Source organism: Hibiscus syriacus, unplaced genomic scaffold (assembly GCF_006381635.1).
Source record: "Hibiscus syriacus cultivar Baekdansim isolate YM2019G1 unplaced genomic scaffold, ASM638163v2 tig00110812_pilon, whole genome shotgun sequence".
NCBI lineage: Eukaryota > Viridiplantae > Streptophyta > Magnoliopsida > Malvales > Malvaceae > Hibiscus > Hibiscus syriacus.
This window is the reverse complement of record NW_024062870.1, coordinates 605,403-625,200: the sequence shown is the minus strand read 5'-3', so window position 1 is coordinate 625,200 and position 19,798 is coordinate 605,403. Positions and strand designations below refer to the sequence as shown.

General features: G+C 34.3%; 1 protein-coding gene and 4 pseudogenes across 1 annotated transcript; 1 reads left to right on the top strand and 4 right to left on the bottom strand.

Moving 5' to 3' along the window:
- Window positions 1–719: 719 nt before the first annotated feature.
- On the bottom strand, window positions 720–1,816 carry LOC120141601. The gene has a single exon (XM_039156416.1). It carries the CDS (start codon window positions 1,807–1,809, stop codon window positions 967–969), a length of 843 nt encoding a protein of 280 aa, XP_039012347.1. The 5' UTR covers window positions 1,810–1,816; the 3' UTR covers window positions 720–966.
- A 1,282-nt stretch (window positions 1,817–3,098) lies between these two features.
- LOC120141600 lies at window positions 3,099–4,064 on the bottom strand (annotated as a pseudogene).
- Window positions 4,065–5,484: 1,420 nt separating this feature from the next.
- Window positions 5,485–6,389, bottom strand: LOC120141656 (annotated as a pseudogene).
- A 4,924-nt stretch (window positions 6,390–11,313) lies between these two features.
- LOC120141655 lies at window positions 11,314–13,455 on the bottom strand (annotated as a pseudogene).
- A 2,502-nt stretch (window positions 13,456–15,957) lies between these two features.
- LOC120141611 lies at window positions 15,958–18,291 on the top strand (annotated as a pseudogene).
- The last annotated feature ends 1,507 nt before the right edge of the window (window positions 18,292–19,798 follow it).

The window sequence follows — 19,798 nt, the reverse complement described above, 5'->3', positions numbered from 1 at the left end:
TATCCGAATGTAATATTATTTTGTAAATGATGTACTATTACGTTTGATTTTTTTTAAAGAATATAAGATTATTATGTTTGGTTGAAAAATATATGATTATTTGGATGCATATTTCATCAAACTATCTTTGTGATATATGTTTTTTCAATAAATTAAACTTTCAAGATGACAATTATTTTGGTTAATTTTTATTAATTTTATTGTATGTAATATGTAATTTTATATTCTATTAATTGATTTTATGTAATAATAATTTATAAAAGATTATAATTAAAATTTATTAATTTTGTTTTAATACAAATATCATTTTTCACCTCATAATACTATAAACGATTAATATATTAAAAATTTAAAATATAATATAATATACTATTTTATGTATATAATTTTATGCAAAATCTAGAGAAAAAGAATTGAGAATGGTCTACAGGAAAAAAAACTCGTTATTTTAAGGATAATTTTGTCCAAAATACCATAAATTATTAATATTTTAAATTTTGAGAAATGACATTCCACCATTTTAATCGAAAAGGGCTATTGTTAATAATAAGTTATTATATCTTAGGGGAAAGATGACAAATCAAACGTACAAATATAATTTCGGAAAAGAATATTTTTTTGATAATGATCTTTTCTTTGAATTAAAAACAACCCAAAAGCAACAGACGTATAACTTAATCGATTACTGTCTCCATTGCAAGAAAATACAAATCAGTGCCTGAATTCAGTGATGGAACTTAACAAAATGTACAAATGCTCTGCTTCAGCAATGTATCAAGTAATGCACCCTATAACAACTGTACATAATCTCCCGTAGGTGAGACATTTGAAATTACATGTCAGTGTTGTTGATCCACCTCTCGAATCTCAATAGATTGGAGGACATAAAAATCCTAATGAGGAAGTATGTTGAGGAAAGATACTCTAGCATGGAGAAAGCTCCTAAACAAGCACTCTAATCCATCTTCAAAAACTTTCAAACACACCATCCAAAGATTCCAAATTCAGCAGTGCTGATTGAAATCTCTTTTCCTCAGAGTCCTCTTTCGAACCCTGCATCAGTAAGTTGCTAACCGCAACATCGACTCTGTCTAATTCATTCATTTTATGCTCGTCTGTCGAACCCTTCCGCACCAACTTCGAAACCAATGACCACTTCGAGGGCTTTGGCTTCAGCCTCGATGGAGAGAGGAACGATAGTAAGGTGTGAAAGATTGAAGCAGTGATCAGACTTGCTTCTTTAAGCAACTCAGCGACCGCGAACAGGTGACGGTTTTGGTCTAACAGGGGAAAGTCACCGAAAATGTCGTCCATTTGCTTCAATGATGCAAGAGAATTGGCAATTTCCCTCTTCATATTCTTCCTACAGGAGATGTAACCACTGATATTGCTTTCAATGCTTAGCTCCCCTGCCTTGCTTCGTCGAAGAGCCGATTGAAGTTCTCGAGCACTTTGTTTCATCGACAGAACGGCATCCCTCGTGTTACCGCATAGATCCAAGTGCTTCAACGAACAATCCAGCAATGCATTTTCCCATTCCTCACTGTGATGCTGAGCTAAAGCTTGCCGAGTGAGGGGCAAATTCAGAAGATCCTCTATGCAAATATACAACTCTGCTAGGCCGAATAGACCGGTGCAAAGTGTTTCAGCATTTGATGATGATGAAGCACCCTGCCAACACCTACGCTTATTCAGTTCCTCCTCCAATCGAAGCGTGCTCGGATGCGATCGAGCAGGGAAACTAACCGACCGGACACCGTGTTTTTTCGTAGACTTTGAGGAGAAAGCAGCCATTGTCACTCTGTTCATTCTATGATGAAAGCTAATCAAGTTGAAATAATAATCATCCATTAGCATTTATTTATACCAAAAGAGTTGGGGGAGATGGAAAGCAGCCAGAAATCACTGTAGGCCCATGCACCAATGTGGATTGCATGTGATGATGATATTGTGGGGTAATTTTCCTGTAGAACACACATTATGTCGTCGTCACATATCCCACCATAAAGAAAGGGCCTATAATGATAAACTTGCCTTATTTAATAAAAATCCCAGGGTTCTGATTTGGATACGGTGTATCTGACTCTTGGGGTTTTGTTTTTTCTCACATATTTCTGGAAATTCATCGTTCAGCATCAAATAATGCACCACCACCACCATTGTCGAACGCCGACCTGGAAATTCATCGTTCAGCAACAAATAATGCACCACCACCACATAAACTATGTGATTTAAGATCCGAAAAATGGATTTGGAACCTTATAATAATGTTGTACGAGTGGTACCTCATAATAATAAGCAGAGACTTGCCAGATAACATGTTTAAATGGGTACATGAATGCTACTACAGTACATTGAGCAGGATCTTGGTATGGATTTTGGCCAGCTTACTTGGATTCGAAATGCGGATGTTATTGTTTTTACCTGTAATGACAAAGTGGCTTTATTCTTTTGCTTTGAAAAAGGGAGCAGATATGCCGTACCTTATCGAAAAGGAGCTTCAATATTTTGAGTAAAGATTAATCAACCAAAGGATATATGGAACTAATCTGGTTTTGACACGTGTTGATGTCTTGTTTCGAGTGCCCTTATTCGTAGGTTTCATGGCCAACACGTGGAGGGAAGTGAAGACAACAGCAGTAACCTTCACTTGAAGAAAAGAAGTTGCAGGCAGCCATTTGGCATAAAATTCGGTGAAGATTAAAAACCAATGAAGCAGAGTGTGGACCTAAGTACCCATCTTCAACTGTTCAAGTAGTGGGCCTAGCATTTAAGTCGGATTTTAGTTCCAGATGCAATTGCCAATATGGGAGTAGCTAGGTTCAAACCTCCTACAGTTTTATTTTCACAATAGAATACCTTTTAAATAAAATCACGGGTGATTTAATCGAATGGAATTTAAGTTAAACTCTAATATAAACTAAGATAATAGTCTCTTAAAAGTTGTCAAGAAAAAATAAGATTAAAGAATAAATCCACATAATTTGGATTGCAAGACTTCAAATTGTCATTCGTTCTGTAACTATACAAAAAATTGTATGATGTACATTGAAATTGAAATCCCCTAGCATGTCCTCTAAAACTTGGATGCCACAGCAGGATTTGGCCTTAGAAATTAGCCATGACAATACTCTATTGAGAAAAGATGTTCAAAAGAGAGGTTCTTGCTTTTATCAGCTGCCTAAACAGGCACTCCACACGCTTCTCTACGCCTTCAATGCTACTCTCCAACGCCACCAATCTTTTATGTGCAATTTGCATCTTATCAACATCCAATCCATGTCTGCAAGGCGCAGCATCCACGCTTTCAAATTCATTAACAACATCCTGCTTCTCTTCACAAGCTACCACACCCTTATGCATCAGCTTTGCCACCAGAGACCATCTCGTTTGCTTAGACGAAACCGGTGCCGACAGAAACGAGAAAAGGGATCGAAAGATGGATGTGTTCGTTACATTAACTTGTCTCAGAACTCGAATCACGGCCCAGAAATGATGGTCCTGGTCCAGGCAAGGTGATGCATCGAGTTTATCATCCATTTGCTTCAACTCCAATATCAATTTCTTCGCCTGCTTCCTCATCTGCTTCCTGAAGGAAGTGTAGCGAAGGATGTCATCCTCCATGGTCGAAACAAACTTCCTCCTCCTCAGAGAAGATTGAAGAACACGAACATGTTCATTGATCTGAAACATGTAATCCTCGCAATGCCACAAATATCTAAAAGTCTTACGTATCCGTCCAACAATTCATCGACACATTTCTCGTGTCGATGAACGGATAGTACTTGTTGTACCGAAGCCATGTTGAGAAGATCATCCATGCATTGATACAAGTCTCCAAGCCCCGAAAGACCGGCAGATATCGACTCTGATGTCGACAAAGCCGATGCTTCCCAAGTTTTGATCCGGTTCAGCTCATCTTCCATTCTAAGAGTCGTAGGATGTGACCTCGAAGGCAAGCTAATTGATCTTACATGGTATCTGCCACCCATTTTAATTTGCATTTGTTTTCTCTTTCAGAGCTTGAATCTTAGATGGTTTAAAACCAAACCACATCAACATCCATTTTATAACAAAGCAAGGGTATTGAATGCTAAAATGTGATCACCATATGAACCAGGATGGGTTTTGTCCTTTGAATTCGGATACCTTGTCACATCACTTCACCGGCAAGGCTCAAATAATAAAGTATTCAAATTTGGGGTTTGGCTCATTTGATTCATATAATAAAAATATATAATATTGTTGAAATATCAAATATGCATGAGGTGTCCTGTTACTTTGTCTCCTTCTGCATGTAACCTAAATAGTCATCACCTGTTTTGCCTCCCTAGGTGCCACATTATCCACACACAGCCATACCATTTCAAAGTTTAAAGAATTGCAGGTGCCTCACTTTCTATATAGGTGGCTTACCTGGTTTTGTCTCAGCATTTAAGAACCGTTGAACAGCAAAAGGTATTGAATAGTATTTTTGTTGAGATTGGGATCCAGATCCGTTAGATAAAACCAAATACAATCATTTATAGGTTTATTATAATTTCAAGATCTTGATTACGGCAATAAGTGGCCGACGCTTGTATTGATCATAATATTGTGTGCACGAGTGGCACTTGGTAGCTGGGCGTAAGGACAGGTGCTGCACTCTTGGTTCAAAAAAATATATTTCTTTAAAAATAACATTATAATATATTTTATAGTTTTAGATGTAAATATACTTTATAATCTTAGATGATATATAATTTATTAAATAAATAACATTAGAAATCTTATTTATACGAGTGAAAAATATATAAAATATATATACGAATATCTTTATATGATTAGATAAAATTTATTTAAATTTAAACTAATTTGAATCATAATATTATATATAATTATAATTAAATTTCAAGAAAAATTCAAACAATTCGACTGAATTTAAACTTTTTTAAACAAAATTTAAATAATAACATAATACTCATCATCTCAATTACCTCAACATTTTTTTATACATTTGTATTGTTTGTGTTAGGAGGGTTATATTACAAGCAGTTTGTTATATTGTTTTTAAGTTGTTTATATTTTTATTAAAAAGAGTTGTTTATAATTTATTTCATGTCGACATATTTTATGATTTTTAAATTAAGTGTGCAGTTGAAGAGTTTTTATTAATAAAGTAATATTTTTTTACTGAGGGATAAAAAGAAAACATTTATTTCTCTCTGTGGTAAAAAGGGTTTTCTCTCACCTAATTGCCTTGGTTTTCTCCTTGACTCAGATTTCTAGAAATTATAACAAAGATTCGTCCTTAATGGTATTCATTGGAATGAAGAAGCTAATTACTGAGCAAGATTTGAAATCATGGAATCCTCAATGGTTTTGACAGCATTTTCTGTAACATATATATTTTGTTTATACAATTCTCTTACAAAATCTGGTTCTTGAACATGGACCATTCCTTCAATTCAGATGCCATGAACAATAAGGAGTACAGTAGTATGTTCAAAGTACGAGGATATTAAGTAAAGACACCCTCATTTTGATTAGGCATCTAAACAGGAAATCTAAACCTTCCTCCAGACCTTCTATGGTTGCAGAAAGTGTCTCTAGTCTCCTTAGTTCAACCCCCTGCATCGATCTTGGCATCGCTTTTTTGAACTCGCTCCCGGAGCGTATACAGTGTAAGGTCGACGATTCGGACCTCATTGAAAAACTCCTGATTTCTACCAGCAACAACTGGTATGAATTTTGATATCAAAGACCAAGCTCCGGCTTTTGTTTTCGTTACAGGCATCGAAAGGAACGAAAGCAGTGACCGGAATATGGAAATCGCGACGGCATTGGATTGTTTCAGTGATTTTACCACACTTAATAGATGGCAATCTACATCAAAGAGAGGAAATGCAACGTTATCGTTGCATTCCAATCGCTTTAGTACTCTAAGGCTTTTAGCGATTCTTTTTCAACTTCTTTCTAAAGCTGATATAAGCATGGATATCATTTCCAATGCTCGAATCTCGGCCCCTCCGGCGTAAAGCTGATTGAAGGTCATGAACTTGTTCCTTCATCATCGTAATTAGGTCTCTCGCGGTGCTACATGCATCTAGCAATCCGACCGAATCATCGAGTGCCTGCTCTACTGGTTTTACATTTTGCTGATGGTGAAGTGCCTGGTGAGTGAATGGAGACTGAATGACTTCCTCAATGTTGTTATACAACTTTGCAAGCCTAGTTAAACCTTCACATAGCGTCTCACCACCACCTTGAGTTGTTCCTACACCAGACAATACTCCGTAAGTTTTGAGCTCGTTCAGCTCCGTTTCAATCGAATTAAGCTGCAATCTGGACGGCAAGCTAATCGATCTGACCGGAACATTCACCGCATGAGCAACAGATGAGCTTGTCATATCTTTCACACAAGAGGTGCTCGAAATATACAGCTCGAAAGTCTACCGATATAAGCTCAGACATCCATACCTCTTGTATATATTTTCGAGAAAGCAATTTGACGCCAAAGTCCAATCATTGGCCATGTGATTGCCCTACAATTGGAAGATCGTTGTAGCACATATTGCCTACAATCTGCAACCGTTTATCTTTGTTTAATGTTACGTTGGAGAGACGAACAACAATGCATAGGGATGTTTATTCTTTGTTTTATGATTCGGAAATTATAAACAACCGGTACTGGCCGTGTGAACCGTATGTTGCCTTGCCTACTCAATGATTTAGTGCGATACCCTTGTTCCCAACCAGAGTTTATTCATGTCCTTAAAAAATTAGTTTAAGAACACTCAAGGCTGGCAAGTCATGATTCACCAATAGTTTAGAGCCAGAGATATGAGGCCAATTCACAAATCATAGCGTAAAAACTATTAGAATAAGCCACACGACGAATCTGGAGCTGACCCCTAGGCAAAGTTTAATACAGTAAAGCAGAAAATCACATGAGCCAAGGGACTGCCGTGATTCTCCTTGTCTCCCATGATTTTCCGTATCCTAGCCATAAACTAATGGTACATTAACATTATTGTAGTTGCCAAATGCACTGTACTCTCGGCAAAAACTTTTTTTTATCCCCTTGGTTCAATAATTTCTTTAAGAATTTTTTGGCATTTCCTCATCTCTTTGTCTTTGCTATGTACGTTCCATAGCAGAGGACATCAATCTAGTGTAAATTTTGTTGCCCAGATTTCGGTGTAGGCCAATATATACCACTACAATCTCGCCATCTGCGAATGTAGATTGGAGGGTGCCAGTGTCCTTTTGCACCGGATCCATCATATCCGCAGTTGTCGTACAATTATATTTCTGGTCTTCTTTGATTTTGTGGTTATGTTTTCTTGGTCAATATTACAAATAAATGTACCTGGCAATACGTACTGGCTTCACAAAATATAAAACTATAAACTTAAAACACAAATATTGCTTGTTCATGCATGATGGTGGTTCATATGAAGGATAATACGACAAAAGCATAAATCTTCATCCTCCTGCTGAAGGAACACAACATGAAATAACATGGAGGCCACGAATTACATGTTTACACAGAAGGTTCAGTTGCACCGGTGGAATAAACCCCACTTTGCTAACAATGAAAACGGGTAATGCTAATTTTAGAATCTAAAGAATGAAAGTGACCTCCTTGTTCCCCCTTTATTTCCATTTAAAATTTCTTCTATGTAACATTAACTTTCTGCCTTTCACATGAACCTCTAGATTTCATCTCCTGGTACTGGATGAGCACAAGCATGATGCGGTATTGGTATTACCGCCTGAACCTATAAAAATGCTAGCAGACAAAGACAATCAGGCAAAAGCAGGATAAGAAACTTTCCATGTGCCGATTCTTGAAGATACCGAACCATACAATAATATTCTAAATATCGGGTCAGTGATTAAAGTGTAAAAATTTAAAATTTAGTGGTTTGATTTTGATAAATTAAAATGTTCAAGGATTGATTTAGAATTTTTTTTAGGAATAATTATCAAATATTGAATGATAGGAGGGTAAAATAGTCTTTTTTTTAGCATGAAATGAATTTAAAATTCATTTTAAGTTTATTTAACATGTGATGGAATTGAATTAAAGGAAAGAAAAGCCTAGAAGCTCTTCATCTTCTCTTCTTCCTTCTTCTACTGTGAACCTCCATGCTAAGATGAGTAATCTTAAAGTTGGTCGTTTCTTGTATTTTTAAGTTGGTTTTGAGATTTTAGGTAATATATGTTGAAAACATTTTGATATTTCGATATAATAAATAAAATGTAAATTAATTTTAAGATTTTATATTTGATTTAAAGTTTTCAAATATTCCAATCAATTATTCGAATATTTCAATTATTACTCAAAGTTTTCAAATATCAATTACTCTTTGCTAAATGAAAAATTTGTGATTTATACTTTAAATATTTTTTAAACAATTTTGACAAAGTATTTCGAACAACAATCGAGTCAACATTAAAATTTCATAAGGGCCCTCAACAGTATTGATACCCCTAAAACATCAAATGCAAAAGAGGTACCGATATCCTATAGGGTACTGATACCCTTATATAGTAGTACCAATACCATGATTATGGGTACCGATACTACATACATGATTTTGACTCTGAGACAAACATCGAATGCAAAATGGTTACCGATTCCATGAGAGGTATCGATACCCCTATGAAGGAGTACTACCCATACGCTTCCAATAGCCTTTTCAAATGGATTTCACACTACAACGACTCTATTGACTCAATGATCATCTCTAACGTCTAGAATTGATCAGAGGTGTATTTAAACAAGTCTTGAAGTCATTGATGAAAAACAAGAAATAAGAGAAGCTAGAGTAACAAAAGAGAAAGCCTTAAACATCAAGTTTGAGCAATTCAAGCCAAAATCCATTCAATATTCATTTTGCTTTCAAGAACACCATTTGTGTTCAATTGTATTTATTCTTGAGTGTTCTTTCTTTGTACTATATTGTGCAAACATTCTACCTTGTGAGGTCTTTCTATAAGTTTGCAAAGTTTGTAATTTTCTCTTTGAGAAGAGAGTGTCTCAAGAATTTGGGGTATAATTCTTGAGGGGATTATAAGGTTACTCTTTGTTCTCAAAAGAAAGACAAATTAGTGAATTTGTGGAAAATCCTTAGTGTGGATAGCTAAGGTAGTGGGCGTAGACTTTGGTTGAGAAAGTCAAACCACTCTAAATTGCTGTGCAAATATTTTCTATTTTCTGTCAAAGTTTCCACCAAAATTTTTAATTTTCAATTCACCCCCTCTTGGCTATGTCATCCGATCGATCAACTCAACAGTATATAAGCTTAAGAAAGCTTAAATATGATTAAAAACTATGAGAATGATGAGTTAATGATAATTTGGTAAAATGGATTTTTAATGGAGTTGATGAAATTTGGTTAATATTTGAATTTTAAAGGTATATTTGACTTGTTAAAGGTCTGAATAAGATGTTTGAAGTATTAGAAAGGATTGGAAATAAGTTTGAAGAATGGGGTTGATTTTTAGTTTTAACTGTTCTAGTGAAAATTTTGGATGTTAAAAGGGAATTTAATTTATATAAGTTAGTTATGACAAGTGTTATTGAGTTTAAGGGCATAATGGAGTTAGAAGTATGAGATTTAGGTGAGTTTTGGGTCAAATTTGAAATGAAATAAGTGAATTATGGGCAAGAGTATTGGTACTGGAAGAACAATATCGATACTATATGAATCGGATGAACATAATTGATACTGAAGGGGTAGTATCGATACTGGGGGTATCGATACCAATAGTAAGGTATCGATACTGTAATTGAAGAGGAGATTTCAGAATGCAATTTGGTTATCGATACTGAAGTAAGTATTAGTACCATATAAGGGAAGTATTGGTACTGGATGTAGAGTACCGATATTGTTCGGTCTGAAATTGTGAATTAGGTGTTTTACTTAGTTATGTAAATAATGGTTGGTTAACAATTAATTGAGTTTCGATATTCATATTGTTCATGTTAACGTGTAGATTCAATCGAAAGTAAGTGTGGAACGAATTGACGTATAAAGATAGTGAGCGAAAGTGAAGAGGATATTTGCTTAGGACTTAAGTAAGGCAAAGGTGAGTGCATACTACTTTAATGTATTAATACAAGGGAAGAAGACTTGTGATGAGTCGGCTTCTAATGATTTTTAACTAAAATAGAATTTTTAATAATTATTTATATTTTTATGATTTTACTTAAATTGTAATTCAAAAGCATGGTTTGATTTCGTTACTATGAGTATATGTGTTCAATGTGAATAAATGATCATTTGAATAATGCTATGTGAAATACTATGAGTATATGCTCTATGTGAGAAAATAATAAGTTGAATAATGCTATGTGAATAATTATATGGTTAAAGCCCAAAGTATGTATTATGAGAATTAGATGTATAATTGGCATGCCAAGAGTCGATGGTTCTACGCGGTCCTTCAAGACAATTCTATGTGGTGCTTCGGGACAATTCTATGAGGTCCTTCGGGACAAATCTATGTGGCACTTCAGTGCATATTCTACGTGGCATTTCGGTGCAAATTCTACACGTCAGTTTCAACTGTAATTATAGTGCACAACCTCAAAGTACTAACATACATTGAGTTCTCAGTAATATGCGTTAGGCTATTTAAACAAGTTAATATGAATTGATCAGTGAATAATATATATATATATATATATAGGAAATGCATCTTGTTTTTCGTATTAAATATTCTCTTGAAATGTTAAGAAAATGTTTAATGTTTTATTTTACTCAATTATGCCTCACTAAATCAAAGACTTAGCGTGTGAGTGTTTTCATACATAGGTTCATAGAAGTCAGCAGAGTAAGCTAGGACAGGACAGCATATCCTTGAAGAATATCATATCAGAATGATTTGAATAGTATGTGATTTTGTTATTTGAAATTTTGTTGGCATGTACTATAAATGTTTAAATCATAAATGTTCTTATATGTCTTGTAACTATGTTTTATTAAGGTTATATAAAAATATTTAGTATTTATTTTCATTGTCAAATATTAAGTTGATTTTTAACAAGTGTTAATGAGGGCTTCACCACTCAATTAAAAGTAAAATGTACAATTTTTGTCAGATCTTTTAAAGAGTCAAGTATTGAAAAGTCAATGTGACACCTCAAATCTGTATCTTGGTCGGGTACGGTTCAAGGGTGTTACATATAGTATAATGCACTTGCAGTATCAGAAATTATGATGCCACGAGCCAATTCTGCCATATATTGTATCCATTAACAAGGGGTGTAAAAATTGCAACAACCAATAAGAATTACAAATTAGAGACTGATATACAGAAAAATGGGCATACTAGTTAGACAGCTAGCCCTTGTTCTCTAACTTTCTTCAGCCTCTAAAGAGTAACCTCCAGTGTTGAGTAAGCAGCGACATCAGTTAGACTCTTACTCTCAACAGCATAATCAAACACATCATATGCCTCTGCAATCCTGCCCTCCCGACAAAGTGCTCTCACAAGAGTAGCAGAAGAAGCAGTCTCAAGCGTCATACCAGATGACTTCATTACCCCATATAATTCCATTCCTTTCTCCATCAATCTACACTTGCACAATCCTGAAGCAGCGTATTATAAGTGCATGAGTTTGGGGTACAGGTACACAGACCTTTCTTTCCATCTCCTCTAACAAAACCACTGCACCCAATGCATTCCCTTCTCTACACATTCCATTCATCAGAGACGTGTACGTAACGGCATCCGGGAAATGCCAGGATTCGACCAAAATATCTAAATACTTCCTAGCTTCTTTTACTCTCCCAGATTTCCACAAGCCAAAAATCAAAGTACTATAAGTCACAAGATCAGGCTCCACACCTTCCTCTTTCATTTTTTTTGCTTCACTCCCTTTGCTCAACATGCAGGACCCTTTCATAAGACCCTTTCATACTGGTATTATAAACAAAAACAATCTGGCTTAAACCCAGACTCATTAAGCACACCAACCAATCTCATCGCCTCCCGTGAATTAATTGAATTACAAACATTATCGATCAATATAGTATAAGTACTAACAAGATCAGGCTTTACACCAAACAAGCTCTTCATATCATTCGTTATACAACTAACAGTTGGATGGCCTAAAGGTAGAATTCGGAAGTTAGGTGATAAAATAAGAAAAAAATTAAAGTTAGATGACTAAACTAGAAACATGATAATTTTTAGTGGATAAATGTCAATCGGACATTTTTCAAAGTATCTGACATGGATATTTATTATCCAAGGGTTACTAAATCCACTATGTGGGCCCAATGTTCTTATATTTTTATACATCTTAGTTTTAGAAGATTATAAAATAATATATGTTTATAATTATTTTTTATTATTGATAATATACATACATTATGTAAATGTAATTATTCGAATTTAATACCTTAAAATAAGACAATATTCTTTTTAATCATTGAAATCACTTAATGAATTCATTTACTCTTTATACGTTATGTGAAATACGTAACATTATAAATATATATCATATAGTTAAAAAGTTTCAATTTATTTGATTTTCTTATAATGATATGTATAATATTTTTGTAACTTTAATTTTTCTTTTTGATATATTTTTTATAGTTTAATTTTTTAATTTTATATTTATTCCAATTTGATCATTTTTCAATAATTTTTTTATAAAAAAATTTATTCTTATCAATTATTTGACTCTTTTTATACTTCCATCAATTATCCTCAAAATTTCTTCTTTCTTAAAGTAACATTAGTCTTATAGATAAATGATATAATTTTAGATGATATTTATTAAATAACATTACAAATCTTATGTATAAGAAAAAGAATTGAATATATATATAGTTTGAGAGAGTAGTTTAAATTGGAATTAATTACTACTACTATAATATTATAAATAAAAATTAGTTGACCCTATTCTCATATGTAATGGGGTGAGGGGAGGTAAGGTAGTAGGCTGCCCCCAACGCCAGGTTGAGAGCAGTTTCCGTGGAAGACCTCCGACAGTCAGAATTATGAATTGCCCACCGTGGGACTCGATCCCACGACTACAAGGTTAAAAACCTTGCGCTATACTATAATATTACAAATAATTACATTTATATTTGAATATATATATTTGACTTGACTCAAATCGAATTTCATAAATTCGACTTGAAAAAAAATTCAAACAAAGTTTGAATGATTAAATAATATTCATGAGCTCGACTAACACAAGTTTTTCTATTCTACCCGACTCGATAGAATACTCAACCTTAAAGGTAAAAAAACCAATTTTGTCTTCTCGATTCTTATTGATATGTATTTTGTAATATTTTCTTCAACGGTGTATTCCCCATGGTCTCGGCGTCCTCCTTCTCGTTGCCAGCCTTTGCGAAAATCATCGTGATCCCTTCAACCGTAGACGGATCGTTCACAACTCAATTTTGGTAGAACCCTCTCCCTCTGATCAGCTGATTCCGCCATGAATAATAATTTGATCAAACGATGTTATCAATCTCCAAAGCCAATAATTTTGATAATTGACCCCCCACGTTTTGCTTTTGCTATCGTGCATTTTGGATCGGAGGCGGTCATCCTTTATAAAGGCCGCAAGGATGAACACAATATGTACGTTTTGCCTATGCACCGTACAAGTAACCAATTCGAAGCTTAAACCAAACATTATTATGTTGCAGCCGTGTCCGAACAACAATGTGTCGTACTTTTTTTAAAATTATGCCGACGGGCTAAGAAATTAGTTCCATCTTTCTACTTTCTAGCCCTAATTTTGGAGTTTTGTTTTGTATTCTTGACGTTGGATGTTGTTGATTACTTGAGTTGACATGTAAAATTATCCCAAATAAATGAAGAAGAAAAATTAATTAAATGCTATCTACGTTCGATAATGGCCGCTTGGCTGTTGCATGCGGCTGTGTTATTATTGCATTATTATCTTGTCTAATATTAATCTTGAACATGTTCACATTGGATTGAAAATATCTAAACCTATTTGATCAGTGGATTCTTTTAAATTGATAAAATGTTAATTTATTTTTATACCAGCCTAGCCTAGGGAAACATGCCTCAAATCAAATGAAATGAGTGGGTCAAGAAACCTAAACTTTATAAACAGCTTAATGACGTAAGGTGAAACATTACACTTCACACAAGAAGCGACTATCAATTCTCAAATAATAATATCAAAAGTACTCTGTGTTGGTAATGCTCAATCCCACATAGTATTAGAAATACTATTGGGAATAATATTTAAGGCTTGGCTTTCCCACTTTCTTGTTGAGTGATAGAGAACAAGGGGGACTCTTGCGCACCGCCGCCGCCATCTCGTCTCGGCACGGCTCGGCTCTGCTTGTAACTTAGATATTTAACTCAAGTTTTATCGTCTAATATTAGACAAAATTCTAGTCCCGTATCAATCGCATGTAATTGACGGTTGAATTTTCATGTACTTGTATTGCATGCAAGAGACGGTCCTAGACAACTATAAACTCCCTTGTATAACACTTAGGTTTTATTGCTTTATTAGAATTTAGAATCCATCAATATTCATTATCACTATCTACTTCCCGCAAATTCTCGCAATTTCGACTTCTTCATAATTCACCCTTCGTCCTATAAAATACTCAAACCTTCAAGCCCAAGATATAATCTTGAGCCCATTTATGTCCTAAAAGATATTAACAGTTTCTTTTAAGAATTTTCAATTTTTAAGTTGATTGATTAATATTCATAGATATATATATATATATATATATATATATATATATATATATTAGATTCGATGACAATATTTATACAAAATATATATATAACCTCGTTTCTTTTAACAAATTCTAAATATAATCTTAATCCTACTAAGATGATAACGGAAGGGGTGACTTTAAGAAATGGAAGGAGACTGCTCCTAGTGAGTTTAGAACTCAAGACCTAAGAAAATATGAATAGGACTGTAAACGAGTTGAGTCGAGTTTGAGTAATGATGAGCTAGACTCAATTCGAAAAATATAAAACTAAGCTCGACTAGACTCGAAAACTCACGAGCTTAAAATTGCCAAGCTCAACTTGAAAGCTTGTGAGCTTAAAATCTTCAAGCTCAACTCGAGCTCGAAAAAACTTGAACTCGAAATATTCTCAGACTTAGCTAGATTGAAGCTCAAACTCGAGCTTAAACCTAAACCTTAACTACATGAAAACCTTATATTGTATTTTAAAAATAAAGAACAACGTAAAAATGTTAATGTTAATAATAATTTAATTTAAAAAATCTTAAAATTTAATATATATATTTTTTTAGTTGCTCGTGAGCCTTTCAAGTCATGTATCAAGTAGTTTGTTTTGGCTCGTTAAGAATTTGAGTCGAGTTCGAGCTCAAATTGAGTCTATTTGATTCAAGAGTTGATCAAACTTTGACCGAATCGATTTTGAGTAAGTCACAATCTATTTTGTCTTATTTATTATCCCAAATGCGAGGGAATAAAGATAAACGAATTAGTATAACCTCTCTTTAACATCAAAAGACAAACATGCAATAATTTTGGAAGCAAGAAATGTGATTAGCCATTAAAGACACGTCGTCTTTTATATCGTGTAACGAATTGATACATGATTCATGAAATATTGTTAATGCCCTAATGACTTTCAAATGGAACTTCAAAAGTGCAAGGCCCGATTTAGTTGGGCTCAAATTCGAGTAACCTCTTAAATAAAAGCTGTTGGGCTTTGAGTTTTAAATGTAGCCGACTAATCTTTAATAATATATATGTATATATATATTATTTAGGGATTGTATATAAAAATTAATTTAAAAAATTAAACCAACAATAAATTATAGATGAAGAATGAAAAAAACTTAAATAAATTGCTATTATTTAAATTTATGTAATAATTTTTAGTTGTGGCTTACGTTTGGAATTATTTGAAGAGATGCAAATTTTGTTTTAAAATTTGATTTCGGTGAGTTCTGTTTTCTTCTATATAGGGGTTCCGATGTACCATTTGTTTGTTTCATTCATTCAAATATCAAACTCATCATCACTTCTTTCTACCCACATCCATTTGCTTCACAAATCACAATACAGTTCGCCTTCCTGGAATTATCTTTTAAACTATGCCTACGGATCCCAATACTCCCATATTAATACAAGAACGAGATCATGGCCTTTGCTGCCTCTCTTCTTCTCCGCGATTCTGCTCCCAGTTGTTGCAGCTATACTTGTCTACCAACTTGACTCCTTCGACGCCGCTCCCATGCCCCTCCACGAGTTGACTCTCCCTTTCGAGCCCCCTTCGCTGCTTAAAGACCGCCTGCTACAAGGGGCGGAGTACTTGGGTGCGGGGAAGCTCCAGGGACCCGAAGATTTTGCGTATGATTCCAGCTCTCAGGTAATCTACACGGGGTGTGGAGATGGATGGATCAAGCGAGTCTGGCTGAACAGCTCCTCCAGTGAAACGGTTGTTGACGATTGGGTCAATACCGGTGGTAGACCGCTCGGAATCGCTCTCGGACTCAACAATGAACTCATCGTCGCTGACGCCTTTAAGGTGTGCAATTTCTTTTCATGTAGCCATGTGTTTGAAGTAGAATAACGTTCACGTTACGGCATGACGGCGTCCTCATATAAGAACAAAATTTTAAAAAAAAAACATTAAATAGTTATGGGTAAACTGTCTATTAGCCACTCACCTCTTCTCAGGATTTCGGTTTTGTCATCAAACTATTTGTTTTCAAAATCATACCCAATATTATATTTTTATCACCCACTGTTAAAAAATTAACTATGATGATGACGAGTCATTATAAGAAAATGTCATGTAATCATTAAAAAATAAAATTTTCTTACATTAGCAGTTCTATTTATTTTTTAATAGTGAGTAACTAAACTAAAAACAAAACATAACATTAAGTATGATTTTGAAAAAATAGTTTGGTGATTAAAAAGAATTGTAGGAATATGCGAGTGACTAAATAGGTAGTTTACCCAATAGTTATTTATATTCAACACTCATCCTTATCCTTATCCTCGACCTCGAACATATATGTAATTACTTTCATGTTACAATTTTTAATTCCGGTTAAACATACATAATATCCTTTCGATAAGGACAATATGTCATATGGGTAGGCAGGTTGTACTTTAGTGTTCATTAAATCCATGAACTGCTTTCATTTATTGTCTTCTTTAAATATACAGAAATAAAATTAATGCACTAATTAATTATCATGCCTTGATACAGGGGCTATTGAATGTAAGTAGAGAAGGAGCTGTGGATGTGCTCGCGGATGAAGTCAACGGTGTGAAACTAAAACTAAATGATGGTAAAACTAACTGATGGTGTAGACGTAGCAAAAGATGGCACGCTCTATTTCACTGATGCTTCCTCTAAGCATAGCATACACCAATTCTACCAGGACATTATGGAGGGGCGGCCCTACGGTCGACTTATAAGCTACGATCCGATTTCGAAACGAACCAATGTGCTGCTCACCGATCTCTACTTTCCCAACGGCGTCGCCGTGTCGCCTCTTCAAGATTCTCTGGTCTTTTGTGAAACCGCCATGTACGTTTTCCTTAACCCCTTCAATAAATCTACATCTCACACATTATTTATATACGAGAGTAATACGTGCAGGAGGAGATGCAGAAAGTACTACATTCGGGGAAATAAAAAGGGACAAGTTGAAAAATTTATCGATAATTTACCTGGCCTGGTTGATAACATTAACTATGATGAGAAGGACATTATTGGATAGCATTCCCCACGGTATGACTGGATAACTATGAGCAGTTATTGTTAATTATGACTGGATAACTATGAGCAGTTATTGTTAATTTCTTTCATATCGTAATGACTACTGGTTCTGATTTAGCATTTGGTGGATCATATCAGGAAACTACAAGGTTTTGGGATTTAGCATTGAGATATCCGATGGTTCGAAAGGCAGCGGCAGTGGCCGAGAGGTGGATAGGGCGACCGGAAAATGAGAAAAACGGTGGGGTGTTGAGCGTCGACACGAATGGAAAACCCGTTGCACATTATCAGGATGTTGGATTGAGTATGGTTACTGCTGGAATCAAGATAAAAAATCATCTGTATTTGGGTTCCCTTGTTTCCCCTATATTATCCGTCTCGATGTAGATCAACATCCGGCGGAACTCAAGTCGGCAACTGTTTGAGTCTTGCGGTGTTTATATTAGTCTACTCGCTTATAGGAGTGGACACTATGTTCTGTTTTCCTTTGGAATTACTTTATATACACTCGAGTCTTGTTGTACCCCGTAAACAAAAGTTGATTGTTTCTTACTATAACTTCTTAAATCATGACAGATACAGAGTAGAGCATGATAATACTGATATTTTTCCAAAAGTAAGGCTTTTTTAAGTTAATTGTTTCCAACTATTATGATAGTTAATCAGAAAAATAATCAAACCGATATCATTATAAAATTAGACATGTACATGAGACGAGATATAATGTGGTTCGGCTTTATCTACCTCCACGGACGTGATGAACAATAATTTACTTTAGATGTAAAGAACACGAATAATATAAATACATGATATCACATGTATCCCAAAATCCTGTATAGATACCAAAACCCGGTGTATCCCAAAAACTCTCTCAATCCCTACAAAACTATTTCTGTAACATAAACCTCAAAAGTTACGGAGATCTCAAAAAGATTACATATATCTAAAATAATTTTATTTTACTAATTATGTTAAGACATTATCTCCATTTGTAAAGTCAAATACTTGATCACCAAGAATTCTTAATCCATAAAAATTCTTACCTAAATCAATTATAATAAACTATAATTTAATTACCAATTATAATTTGAATCAAATATAACATTAGATATACTTTGGCATTATTTGTGTTGGAAGAAACTCGATATAATTTATAACTTATATAGTAAATTAGTAATATTAATACGACCAAGATACACGAACAAATATTGTTAATACTAGCTGTGTATAATTTATATAGAAGACTCACTTTTCTATTTTGTAACTCTCTCTCTCTCTCTCTCTCTCTCTCTCTCTCTCTCTCTCTCTCTCTCTCTCTCCCTTTTACTATAAACACATACATACAAATTTAATTTTACAACTTACCGTTTAATTGAAGTCTCTGTATGCCGTCAATTTCTTCAAGAAAATGGTTGCTTGTGTTGTCAAAGTTCTGAAATTTCTTCACTTTGTCGCAACCGTCTTTCGGTTGGGCCCCGGAATTGGGCTTCGACTTAGGAAAATGGATTGGAGTCGCCACCGATCATTTATTTAAAAATAAATAGGTTGATCGGATACCTATTTCTTACCTGATCTGCGTTTTTACCAGAAAATATGTCGGGCTCGGGAGTCGGTTACGGTCAGGAAGGAATAGCACCCTTGAACCGCCCTTTCGGTACTACGTATTTCCAGTTGTCTTAATTAGAAAAATAACAAGTTAAATTAAAAGGTAAAGTTTCGACCAATTACTTACCCTTTATTGATTTGAAAATATCCTTAAAAATCGAGAAATGTGTTAGATAACAAGGTAATAAAACAATAAGGTAAAAGGGAAAAAAAAAAATAATAAAATAAATAAATAAGATAAAGGAAAAAATAGTAAAGTAATAATTATATATAGTAATATTTGAAAAAGGAAAAATATATATATATATATATACATCAAAGTATTAAAAAATAGAAAAGTTATCCTCTCACTTCACCGAAAGTGAGGGGCTTTAGTCAGAAATAAGACAAAAAATGGGTCCTCTAGGTTAGTAATATATAATGTTTAATAATAAAATGATAAAGACACAAGATT